This window comes from Cucurbita moschata, unplaced genomic scaffold, assembly GCF_002738365.1.
Source record: "Cucurbita moschata cultivar Rifu unplaced genomic scaffold, Cmos_1.0 Cmo_Scf00009, whole genome shotgun sequence".
In the NCBI taxonomy this organism is placed as follows: Eukaryota; Viridiplantae; Streptophyta; class Magnoliopsida; order Cucurbitales; family Cucurbitaceae; genus Cucurbita; species Cucurbita moschata.
Window position 1 is genome coordinate 3,257,498 of NW_019268525.1, and position 12,755 is coordinate 3,270,252.

At 36.4% G+C, this 12,755-nt stretch overlaps 2 protein-coding genes and 1 long non-coding RNA gene across 3 annotated transcripts in view; 2 read left to right on the forward strand and 1 right to left on the reverse strand.

Annotated features, from left to right (window-relative positions):
- The window catches only part of LOC111447378 (probable protein S-acyltransferase 19), a 6,502-nt gene extending 2,121 nt beyond the window's left edge, over nucleotides 1-4,381 (forward strand). The window contains exons 3-9 of the mRNA XM_023086523.1: nucleotides 50-457; nucleotides 1,354-1,422; nucleotides 1,521-1,592; nucleotides 1,678-1,806; nucleotides 1,925-2,005; nucleotides 2,245-2,445; nucleotides 2,965-4,381. Coding sequence (XP_022942291.1) covers nucleotides 50-457; nucleotides 1,354-1,422; nucleotides 1,521-1,592; nucleotides 1,678-1,806; nucleotides 1,925-2,005; nucleotides 2,245-2,445; nucleotides 2,965-4,050 — 2,046 coding nt within the window. The 3' untranslated portion in view covers nucleotides 4,051-4,381. The remainder of the gene's footprint in view (nucleotides 1-49; nucleotides 458-1,353; nucleotides 1,423-1,520; nucleotides 1,593-1,677; nucleotides 1,807-1,924; nucleotides 2,006-2,244; nucleotides 2,446-2,964) is intronic.
- A 1,019-nt stretch (nucleotides 4,382-5,400) lies between these two features.
- On the forward strand, nucleotides 5,401-10,970 carry LOC111447381 (gamma aminobutyrate transaminase 1, mitochondrial-like). The gene is made up of 19 exons (XM_023086525.1): nucleotides 5,401-5,627; nucleotides 6,410-6,540; nucleotides 6,646-6,730; nucleotides 6,854-6,926; nucleotides 7,312-7,409; nucleotides 7,525-7,617; nucleotides 7,728-7,801; nucleotides 7,897-7,935; nucleotides 8,031-8,119; nucleotides 8,205-8,281; nucleotides 8,352-8,426; nucleotides 8,890-8,937; nucleotides 9,031-9,114; nucleotides 9,198-9,285; nucleotides 9,376-9,454; nucleotides 9,719-9,809; nucleotides 9,894-9,972; nucleotides 10,399-10,514; nucleotides 10,596-10,970. The coding sequence occupies exons 1-19, from the start codon at nucleotides 5,586-5,588 to the stop codon at nucleotides 10,665-10,667; spliced, it is 1,533 nt and encodes a 510-aa protein (XP_022942293.1). The 5' UTR covers nucleotides 5,401-5,585; the 3' UTR covers nucleotides 10,668-10,970.
- A 336-nt stretch (nucleotides 10,971-11,306) lies between these two features.
- Nucleotides 11,307-11,870, reverse strand: LOC111447382. Its single transcript, XR_002711256.1, has 2 exons — nucleotides 11,674-11,870; nucleotides 11,307-11,553 (listed from the first exon to the last, which is right to left on the reverse strand). It is a non-coding gene; the product is annotated as an uncharacterized LOC111447382 (long non-coding RNA).
- Nucleotides 11,871-12,755: the final 885 nt, after the last annotated feature.

The window sequence follows — 12,755 nt, forward strand, 5'->3', positions numbered from 1 at the left end:
TTTTTTTTTTTTTTTTTTTCATTTCATTTTCTGAATCTTTGGATTGCAGGCACTCCTTGTATTCATTCTTTATGTTAGATGTACTGCAATTAATCCTGCCGACCCTGGTATTATGTCCAAATTTGATAATCGGAAAAAAAACCCCAACAATAATCAAGGTTTATCATTGAAGAGTTTACCACAAAATTTAGATGAAATGGTCAACAGTAGACATTCTTTCGCATCATCAGCTTCCAGAAGTTCCATATCAGGACCTAATATGAGTAGGAATGGATCTGTAGGAGAAATTGGTAGAGTAGACAATCCAATGGAACAACCAACAGTCCGTAGTGCTGATAATATTGCACTAGTTTGTTGTGCATTATTTGTACATGAAGATTGTCGAAAAAGGGATGGAACAGCTGACCCTCTAAGTGCTGCCGAGGATGCTTTATTCTGCACGTTGTGCAATGCTGAGGTATTTGGTTTGGATGCCTCCATGCATTATCTTTGTTCCCAACTAAAAATATGTATAGAATTTTAGTTGGTCAGAACGGTGAATGTTAATATTTTGCTTTACTTGTACATGTTTTCCTTCATGCATTTAGTAGTAGTTTTATATAATCATGCAACATGGTCAAGGTTTTGAAACTTGTTCATTAGAGTATAATTTTAAAAGATTTTTTTTTTTTATTTTTCACATTGACGTTTGTTCATTATTTTCTCCTTATCAAGTTTGTTCTGAATCTTTATTGAATGATAAGAACAATACTTTTCCTGGAGACTCGTGATTATTTATTAGCGACAATGATGTATAGGCCATTTAGTTTGAGATGTAAACTGCCAACCAAGTATCAGTCTACTGGATACAGCTATATCTTTACCGATATCAGAAAAACCTTTCCTTGTTTCTAATGTAGCAACCATCATTTTTATTATAATTTCATAATATCAGTCTAAGGCATCATAAAACTTTTGGTCTTCAGATTCGTCGTCTTCTTCTTCTTCTTCTTCTTCTTCTTCTTAATAGATGGGGGAATTGATGTAATACTGTTTTTTCAAATGTTACAACGATACCCTTTGATTCATCTATTGAAATCAATGTTGTTCAATGAGTTTAAAGGACTAATGTTTGCTTATATATAGGACCAATAATATCATTCTATATTCTCGGTTTATATTTACCTCTCCATTTATTGGGCTAGACCTAATCATTTAGCAACTGATTTTTTGCAAATACATTTTTGGAGCAACATACTTTCCCGATGGTTTACATGCATAATTCTTTTTTCATTGGCTTAGCTGCATGCTTCTTTGGTCCCAAAATTTTTATTTCAGTTTTATTAACGAACTATGAATGGTTGTGTTGGGCAGGTGCGCGAGTTCAGCAAACATTGTAGAAGTTGTGATAAATGTGTTGATGGCTTTGATCACCATTGCCGGGTATACCTTTTGTTTTTTAAGTCATTTAGTTTGTTTTAGATTTTCATTATGTTAAGGTTTTTACCTGGAGATTGACTCTCTTTTCAACTTGGCTGCAGTGGCTCAATAACTGTGTGGGGCAGAAAAACTATATTACCTTTATTTCTCTTATGGCAGTAAGTCTTGTTTGGGTAAGTATTAAAAACTGAATGCTGTTCTATGAAACCACAGTATACTCCCTTTTGCTGCCAATAACATTTTGTCTTTATGGTTCAGCTTATTGTTGAAGCTGGAGTGGGTATTGCTGTTTTTGTGCGTTCTTTTGTTAATAAAAAAGGCATGGAAACTGAAATTATTGATCGACTTGGAAATGGCTTTTCTCGTGCCCCCTTTGCGACAGTTGTGGTAAGAACAAATTAAATAATTTCAGCTTGTACCGGATGCAGAATTTTTGTAGCTTGCCTATAACAGACTAAAAATCAAGTGAAGTGCTAATTGCTAATTTAAATTTGGTTTTACCCAGGCGTTATGCACTGTAGTTTCCATGCTAGCCTGTATCCCACTGGGCGAATTGTTCTTCTTCCACATGATATTAATAAAAAAGGTAAGTGGTGAGAGCTTGAATACTGTTTTCATTTTCCATGACGGTGATGATATTTACTTGATCTTTGGGAGATGCTGTGGTATGCGTTAATAGTTCAATATACAGTGCTTCATTTGAAATCAATACAATATTTCTATATCTTTCATCAATTCGGTAAATTAATGGATCTTCGATTAGGCAGTTAATTGGGGCTTGGAATTCCTCATTTCCTCACTAGTTATCTACGTGTGTTGAAATAGGGGATTACAACCTATGAATTTGTTGTTGCGATGAGGGCTACGAGTGAGGCACCTGCAGCAGCTTCTGTTGACGAAGAATTGCCAAATATACTATACTCTCCATCTGGTTCTGCTACCACTGGTTTGAGTGGCGGAAGTTCTCTTGGTTTACAATACAAGGGGGCATGGTGTACACCTCCAAGGGTTTTTATTGATTATCAGGTATCTTTATTTTGTTCTTTATTAAGAAACTTACCTTTTCCTTTGCACTTTTTAGTTGGTTGTTTCCATTTTTTTTCACTGCGGTAAGTATTTTATGTATCTTGATAGTTATTTTTCACGTGCTCCTATTTTATTATGTCTAAATTCAGCAAGGGAGAAATTGAAGCATGGGCTTTGGAAACCAAAGCATTACGAATCAGTAAATGTAACCGAGCGCAAAGAGGTTTTCAATTAAAAATATGGAAGGATAAAAATTTATATGCAACTTTGTTACTAAAATGTATTAGTGCGAAGCCATGGAACATTAACAAATTTAGTTCAAGCTCCTTTATCGTCTGTCGTGCTGTTGACGATAACTTTTCAATTTTTTTTCCGTAACCCTCTGTGTGGAAATGAATACATCATACTACTCTGTGATTGGCATTTTCGCTTTGATGTTATTTATCATATTTCTGTTTTATCCTTAGAGACCTAGCTCACAAGCTTTTGTTACTAACGAAGCCCATTTAAATGCATTAGGATGAAGTGGTGCCTCACCTGGAGCCAGGAATGGTCCCATCTACTGTTGATCCAGATGCAGTTGGAGCTTCTGAAAGAGGGTCAAAAGTGCCCAAACGAGCTGTTCGTCTCAGTGCTTGGAAGCTTGCAAAGCTGGACTCCAATGAGGCCATGAAGGCAGCAGCCAAAGCTAGAGCATCATCATCTGTTCTGAGGCCTCTTGATAACCGCCGTTTCCAAGATCCTGAATTGAGCTCCAGCGGAAATGTAAGCGTTAGAAGCAGTGTGAGTATTGACACTGGTGTAAATAAAGAGATCAAGCATGATCTTAGGCTCTCTCCCATAAGAAACTCTTTGGCTCCTGGTCAAGCTAGTCCCGATGATTACGAAACCGGAACGCAGAGCATGAGTAGCTTCAGTAGTCCAAGCCATGTGCATGAAACAGTCACTCTCAGTCCTCTCCCACATGGTAACGGTCTGGGTCGTTTTACCGCTGCATCATCACTTCCTGTTCCTGAACATCCGTATTCTTCCAAGGCATCCTACCCTATCGCCACTGACCCCAGATTGCATACTTCTGGGCTTGATGATAAGGTTGCTCGGAGGGGAGGCATTACTGATCCATCTCTTCTTTCAGCTCCAGCCACTTCTCTTCTCAGAGACGTCAGAAAGACATCTGTTGTGTGGGACCAAGAAGCCGGGAGGTATGTCTCAGTTCCTGTATCAGCTTCAGAAACTCGTCCTCCTAGATCGTCTGTGCAGATAGGTTTGCCGAGTTTAAATGCTGAAACAAGCAACAATGCCCGAAAGCCAGTTGTTCCATTGCAACCTACATCATCTTCCAACACAAAAGCTCCATTGCAGCAATCAGACAAGTTAATGTACACTGGAGATTCCATTTTCTTTGGTGGTCCTCTACTGAATATCCCTTCTCGAGACGGTTTGAGAAGCGATAGGGTTTCCACCTCGAGAGAAAGCCAAGAAAGAATGACAGCAAACCTAACTCGGGAATCAAGATTCAGAAGGGATTCAGCTTCAAACCAACTTCCTGTTTTTGTCCCCGGTGGTTACGATCATAACCGTCCATCCGCTTCTCGTTTAAGGTAGGTACATAGGTAGGTCGGTCGATTGGTCGGGTCAGTTTTGAAAGCATATGATTTGGCTGTCTGAAAGGTGTAATTAGAAAGAAAGCCAAATGGAGGGGGTCTATTATTGGTCCTCAAATCTTGCGCTACCTGACATTGTTTGCAAACTCAATTGGTCGGTCAACATGCGAAGCAGTTTCCTCAAAGGATGCATTCTAATTGAGGTGGGAATCTCTGTTTTTCTCCATCTCTCAAAGTTGTAGCCAAAAGTATATTCCTAGTTATTTTTATTCTTTTTTATTATTATTATTTATTTTATTTTATAATTATTAGCCTATGAACTCCATTGAATTATTATTATCCACCTCATTTCTCCAATATTTTTTCTAATAATCAATTGACACCATCATTTACCAGTGGATTAAAATTCAATTGTTTATTGTTAGAATATGTTATTGGATTCTTTTAATTTTCTGAAAATAATCTTTTAGGTGTTTATTAAAATTAAATAGACCCATTTGGTCAAAACATTATTGTAAGGTGTTGTGGATGAGATTTGATGTCCAATGTGTATTAAAATCCAAATAAGAATAGGATAGACATTAAGTGAGTAGTTGTAGTTGGTGGTGTGGAGTCCAAATTGGCCTCTTCTTTCCTTTTCTGTCCTTATCTCTCGGAAGAAAACTGCCAATTTGATTCTTATTTTTCTTTCAAATGGTCAATTTTGTCCACCTTTTGGTTTTTTTAATGTAACTAATTTTATTTTAATTTTGTCCTACAAATCAAAATCGAACCAATTTAGTTCGGGTTTAGAAAAATGAACCCAACCCTGCTCAAAATGCTAATTCAACCCAACCCAACCCTTATAGTTTAGGTTGGGTTGGTCCGGGTTGTGGGTTGAATGTACACCCTTATTAAGTTCATAAATTACATTATGTTTTATTTACATAAAAAAAAAAATGGGAAGGACCCATTAAGAAAGTTTATTTAGAAGCACTATTGTTTTTTAATTAAAAAAATGGAGAAAAATTCTTTGGGCACGAATTAGATCCTGCATATTTCAGGTATGGAATCCTGACTTCGATACCTACAAAAATTAATGAAAATTTTTATAAGGATCGAGAATAAAAAATAAGTAGAGATGGAATAGAGAGGAATATTTGATTCGACCCCACCTCGTAGATATCTCTAGTTACGGTTGTTAATAGGGCTCATAAGGTTTCTATTATTATAGAAAGGAATGTTTTTATTTATTATTATTTCTTTTTCCGGAAAGTAAATTACTTTATGGGGGATTGAGATTACGTGGACAGATTAATAAGAACAATCCTTAGGTGAGAGTAAAATGTTTGTTTGACCTTTCTCTCTTTGCTGTCAACTACTGAATCATTAAGATTCCTGTCACGTTTCTGAAGCGAAGTTTCGACGCATGGAACACGATCCCAGACCCACGGATCGATTACCGGCCCATTAGCTTCCAATTTTCTATAATTTCAGCACCACACACCCATTTGAGCTCCATTTCTCTCGCTTGCGTTTGTAGGAGACCAAGCGACAATGGCCTTCAATCATCTCCTTCGTTCTACTCTTAGGTCTCAGGTATCAAATCAAACGCCCGTTTCAATCGTCTCCTTCCTTCCACTTTTTGATTCCGTACTTTGATTTTGTTCGTTTGCTTTGTTGGATCGATTGCTACTTTGTTTCGTTTTGTTTTTTTGGCTTTCTGAGTCTGCGATTTTGTTTCTGATGTTCGTCATTTCGTGTTTATCCATTGAAATTTGTGGAAATCTATTCGGTTTCTTTTTGTTTTCCAATGATTTTTCGTTTTGAAGATACTTGCCATCGCTGCTGCTTTACTTTTCCTGCTTTGATCTAATCATCAGCATCATTATTAGTTTTGTTTTTAATGCATCATTGGTGGGAAGACGCATGATAAAGCGTGATTGAAAAACTTCTCCTGTTTTTTGTTTTTGAGTTTAAAACCGATGGGATTCTGTTTCCAGTGGCGCTTCTCTTTCCTGGGCAGGTTGTTCTTGAGTTATCTTTGTTGTCCTCTGTTTTAATCTGCATTCGTAGTTTCAGATTATCGAGTTTTAATGAGGAATCGAGATCAAAGGCTACTTAGAACAATAATTTTAGAAGCTAATGTTTTCCCTTTAATTATTTTGTTGTTTATGAAGTTGTTACTATGTAACCTTCATAATTTGGTTTCCTCTGCGCATGCCAACATCAATTTAAAAGGTGAAACTAATTTTATTTTTCGACAATATCTATCATTTGATATCAGCAATGCCAATTTAGATCCTCTTTCTTGGTAACAGTTCCAAGAGTTTTTCAAATTATGATGGTTCTTTCTCTGTTTTTCTTTTTTCTTTTTGCAGTTTGGTAGCTTTACAAAAGCCGTCACTGCTTCTAGTAGAGCTTCACAGGAACATGGCATCCTAGCCATCCTAGCTCCCTGTCTGTCCCGCTTCTACGGTACAGGGGCTTCAGTTCAAAAAGATGATCCAGGGTACATTTTATTCCTTCTTTGCATTCTCATGCATGATTTGTGATATCAATGCTTGCTTGGATTACATTGAGTTTCTCATTGACCACAAACATGCTTGAATTTCAGGTTTAAGGGGCATGATATGCTTGCACCTTTCACTGCAGGATGGCAGACCACTGATGTTCATCCACTAATCATAGAGAAATCCGAGGTATCAGCCTAACGATATCTTCCAATCGAATGGATAATAAAAGAGAAGTTATGTTCGTTCTGTTTTGATTTAATTAGAAGGTATAGCCTTTTCATTCAGACTTCAAATTCTATGGTGATACAGGGCTCATATGTATATGACATTGATGGAAAGAAGTACCTTGACTCTCTTGCCGGTCTATGGTGCACATCTTTAGGTACCACAAAACAGTTCCATCGTTGTTGTTTTATCCTACTAGCTTACGTGCTGATACTTTATGAAAGATAAAAACTACACTGATATGGAGTATTCTAGACTCCTAGTTATAATTTGGAGTTTTTCCTAACTTTTTGGGATACAAAAAAAGATCAAAGACGGATGAGAATCAAGTATGTTAATTTGATAGCCTCAAGTTCATTAGTTTCAAATGCTCCAAATGTTAGTCCAAATTTTGGATGCAGCAGACATAAGGAGAATTTCTTGGTATAAAAAGTTCTGGCATTTCAGTATGATGCAAATTTTTGATTGCTTTATATGATTTGAGTACTTTTCTTTTCTAAATTCTTTGGTTTTAGTTAGTTAAGCAATGTTGGAATTTGTAGGGGGAAACGAACCACGACTTGTGGCAGCTGCTACTTCACAATTGAATACCTTGCCATTTTACCACTCCTTTTGGAATCGTACAACGAGGCCTTCTTTGGTATCCTATGCAACCTTGACCTTCTTTTTTGCCCTCTTTTTGCAGTTAAAGAAAGAAAGAAAGAAAGAAATGCTCCTTTCATTAGTTTCACTTTCTTGCTGTTCTTATGTGACAGGATCTGGCCAAGGAACTCCTTGAAATGTTTACTGCAAGGAAAATGGGGAAAGTATTTTTTGTTAACAGTGGTTCAGAGGCCAATGATACTCAGGTTTTTTTTTACTCGCAAATAAAGGAAGAAAAAACTATGAAACTAACAGGACTAAAAGCTTTGCATCCATGCAACCAAGTAATTCATTTTGTGCTTAAAACGTGTGATAGGTCAAGCTGGTATGGTACTATAACAATGCACTTGGAAGACCGAATAAGAAGAAGTTCATTGCTCGCTCAAAAGCGTAAGCGAAAATCACTTGGCTGATATTGATATGTATCATTTCTTTCTGTTCTGTTCAATTAACTATTTTCTTCCTTGCACTCTTCTATTCAACAGGTACCATGGCTCAACATTAATATCAGCCAGTCTTACTGGGTAGGTTAATGTGAAGGAAATGGACATTATATCTCTTGTTAAAAGGAATACTTACTTGAATGTTATTTTTGTTGTTTTGATATATTTTTCCACAGCCTTCCGGCTTTGCACCAAAAGTTTGACATTCCAGCTCCATTTGTTCTGCACACTGATTGTCCACATTACTGGCGTTACCATCTTCCAGGTTCTGATCTACGCCTGGATAGACAGTCAGTAAACATTCTTTTACTTTTTTTCACGTCGTTCAATTGCTATCATCCTTATCTCAGGTGAGACAGAGGAAGAGTTCTCAACCAGATTAGCCAAAAACTTAGAAGACCTTATACTCAAGGAGGGACCAGAAACGGTAAGCTTGAATACTCTACTTTGAATTACAATAATTCATTCCTTCTCCCATGTCTGGTTTTACCCTTCAGATTGCTGCGTTCATCGCTGAACCTGTCATGGGAGCTGGTGGTGTGATTCCTCCACCTGCTACTTATTTTGAAAAGGTAAGCTCTTTAAACTGCAAAGGTATTGAAGAAAACTCAATTTATTAACGCTGACATTAACCTAAACTATGAGGACTGGCTTGTTTACACGATGGCATGAATAAACTCCATCAACCTCACTATCTTATCGTGTATGCTCATTATCAGAAGCTGGCTTATGAAAATTTAGGCAGTTGGCCCTTCATTCTTAGCTGTTTTCTCGAACTTACTGCAAATACAACTTTGGTCATTAGCTTGTTGATGAGATTAGGCAAATTTAAACCAAAAGCTTTGAGGATGACAAAAGCTGGAATCTCCTTAGTATGAGCAATCCAGGAAAAAGAAAAGTTCAGATGAATCAAGAAACTCAATGAAACAGATTTCTTCATTGCTTGTGGACCAGACTCATCTTTAGGACACAGTTTTTGCCTCTGTTATTGCTATTCCAGTTATGTGAATGATGTATTTCTTATTTCTGTTGCAGATCCAAGCTGTGGTCAAGAAGTATGATATACTTTTTATTGCTGATGAGGTACGTGCTAATTGCAATTTTCTTCATCATTTCACTTTGTTTAGAAGAATGATTCCAATATGAACCAGGAGCTATCTTCAATATTTATTATAGGTAATCTGTGCCTTTGGAAGACTAGGGACAATGTTTGGATGCGATAAATACAATATTAAACCAGACCTTGTATCTCTTGCAAAGGTGAAGTTCGAACAGATTCAACTTAACCAGATATCTTGTTTCATCGTTTTTGTTTGAATCTGACAGTGGACTGGACTGTGTAGGCGCTTTCCTCGGGATACATGCCAATTGGAGCTGTTATTGTGAGCCCTGAAATCTCTGATGTGGTTCACTCTCAAAGCAACAAGCTTGGTACATGGCTTATAGAATAAACTAGTCGTCGCGGTTAATAAATTTGAGTCCAGTAACTTACCTAGTCCTGTTCAATAATATTACTTCCAGGTTCCTTTGCTCATGGATTTACATATTCTGGACACCCGGTTTCATGTGCTGTTGCAATTGAAACACTCAAGATCTACAAGTATGTTGCTACACCATTGCTTTTGGAGTTATAATATTCGTTGATTGAGAATGACAAAGATAACCCTTAAAATTATCATATTGGAGTTCGAGGGTGCAATTATTGTTTTAAGCATAAAAACAATATATGTAATTGTTACAATACGAACTGACGTATAGGATGGAAACAATCGCATTTTTCTTGGCAGTAGCAAGCATGACCGTGATATAGTGCATATGTTTAAAATTACCATATTGTCGGGAAGTTTACTTCATTTCATTGTAGGGAAAGGAATATTGTGGATAAAGTAAATAGCATTTCCTCAAGGTTTCAAGATGGCCTTAAAGCTTTCTCTGACAGCCCTATCGTTGGAGAGGTACAGAGAGTTCCACAAGTAGTTAGGTTTGGCTTATGAATCTGAACCATTTTCAGTTCTTAACAATGACCGTGATTTTTGCAGATACGAGGGACTGGCTTGATCTTGGGCACAGAGTTTGTAGACAATAAATCACCAAATGATCCCTTCCCTCCTGAATGGGGTATGTTTTATGTAATTCCCATAGTTGGTTATTCATCTTAATGGCTCATCTCTAGAAAACAGCTTGCGAAGGTTTGGTTCACCCCAACTTCGTAAGTCTTGAAAAAAGACTAACACAGTAGCTTATATCGGTTAGGAATCACGACTTTCTATAATAGTATGATATTGTCCACTTTGAGCATAAGCTCTCGTCTTTACTTTTGATTTCCTAAAAAAACCTCATATCAATGGAGATGTATTCTTTACTTATAAATCCACGATCATCCTCTTAATTAGTCGATGGGACTCCTCTCCCAACAATATCATGTCATCATGATTTTGGATCAGCTTTACCCCAAAATCACAGACCCAGCAATTTAGTGGACCTTGATTTTGATCTACCAGGGCCATACTTATGATGAAAGCTTGTTATTTGCCTTGAAAACAGGAGTCGGTGCATACTTTGGAGCCGAATGTCAGAAAAATGGTATGCTTGTACGTGTTGCAGGGGATACTATAATGATGTCTCCACCATTTATCATCTCTCCTCAAGAAGTTGATGAGGTATCCCTGAAAGCTTATTGGGATTGATTTTCAATCTCAAAACACTTTTGTTAGAATTTAAGTCATTGTTCTTGTTTCCAGTTAATCAGCATCTATGGGAATGCTCTAAAGGCTACTGAAGAGAGAGTGAAGGAGCTGAAGGCTCAGAGGTAGCTGCTGCAAATAATTACAGCGAAAGGGCTTTAGGAACCAGATCCTGTCTTGCTTGCTCTAAAGGAACAAAGAAACCCTTGCCCGTGATGGTCAAATGCTTTGATGGTGGTGAAAAGTTGATCGGCTTGTGTCTTGTACAGAAGACATCAATGATAGTCTGTAATCTTGTCCCACACCAATTTGTAAGTTGAAATAAAGCCTTTGGATGCTGTTGAGAAATGTCACTCAACTACTAGATTCTTAAGATCATCTCTGAATAAAAACAAGTTTATTTGGGTTTCAAAGTTAAATTTGCTCTCTTTCAGAAACGTTTCTTATAATAATAATCATTCTGTTGAAGTTAATTCAATCCTCAACAGAAGCGTTGGTTTTCAGATGGTCTGTTGTCTGTTGTCGTTATAAAAACGATCGAACTGGTACACATTTTCATGGGAAAGTGAGGTATGTGTTGAAAGTTTTTGTGAGATCCCACATCGATCGAATAGGAGAACGAAACATTCTTTATAAGGGTGTGAAAATCTCTTCCTAACGAATCCATTAGTTTTGGCGTGAGAGATTCGAGATAGGATGGAATATCCAATGCTTGTTCACTTGGAGAACTCATCGGGTTGTTGTTTAAGTCGAAAAACTTCGAAAACATAAAAATTTAAACCTCACACCGGTTGATCGTGGTCTCCAAGTGTATAACTTAAAATATACAGATAAGGCACCAAAATAAGGAATGAAAGCTTAAAGAAAATGAAGAAAAGTGAGAAGAGTAAGAGAGAAATTCTCATCGTTTCGCTTCCTTTTCAGCCTTCCTTCTCGCTCGCCTCTCTCTCGAACTTGCAGTCATCTTAAACCCTGGATTCTCATCCTCAGATTCATCCAAATCTCTGAATGATTTCTTCACATTCCTCCAGATTTAAAACCATTAATAATTTTCCATAATAATCACAAACAGAGAACGAACAGCGACAACAAATCCATGATCTCAAAATAAAAGAAAATGGAGAAAGAAGGATACCTCTCGAATCTCAGAAAAGCTTACGGCGTAGAAGGTAATGGCTGCCGCTGCAACAATGCCCATCAATGGAACCCCCAATTGCTGCAATCCATCCATTTTCGCTTTCAACTTTCTGTGGAGTTCAGTCGTATTTGCCCTTTGCCCTTTGCCCTTTGGAGATTTTAGATAAGGTTTTAATTAAAAATAATAATAATAATTTGATTTTGAGGAGCCAAGTTTCTCTCATTTTAATTAAAATAATAATAATTCAAATATATATATATTTTTTTTCCTCCTAAAAATAACTAATATAAATATGTTGGAATTATATAGAAGAAATTTCCACGTGTCACCCTCCACGTCCACCTCAACTCGCCTGCCCTATCAGACCCAATATGACTAGTCCGCCGACGTGGATCATTCAACCCGCCGCGAGTCAAAGGTTGTCTTAATTTTTTTTTTTCCTTCATTTGTGGGTCCCACACATATTAATGTATAATTAATGAGTTGATAATTCAACTTTGATATGAAGTATCCATGAAATAACTTTTATTCATAAAATTCTTGTTCCAATTATTTAGATTAAGATTTGGGACATAATTCTTCTAATAAATATAAAATTTTCCTAATTTATTTTAATTTTAAACTTTCAATTTAATTCCATAAAATACAATAAATAATTTGAAGTTGAAAGCTACTTCTATGTTGAAATAAAAAGAAGAATAAATAAATAATAATTTTGACCCAAATTTCCAAAAATAAAATACTTAAAATCAAGTAACGCCCTGTTTTTAATTACGTAATATAATTTTAGACGCGGGACGAGGAAGTTGGGAAAATAGCTATTAATTTTGACCTGATTTTCCATAAATACCCCTTCCAAATAATTTAATAACTAATTATGCATTTTTCCTCAACAACAACAGAAAAATCTTTTAACTCAACTCAACTTTTATGAATTGGGTTCTGTAGTTCTAATCAGTCCTATGAACATTCATATATTTTAAATTATTATTGAAAAAGGATGAAGCTTCCCACCACCTGAAATAATGCAAAAATAAATAAATAATCAAATCTCTAAATTTGATAGGTAATTATTTCAT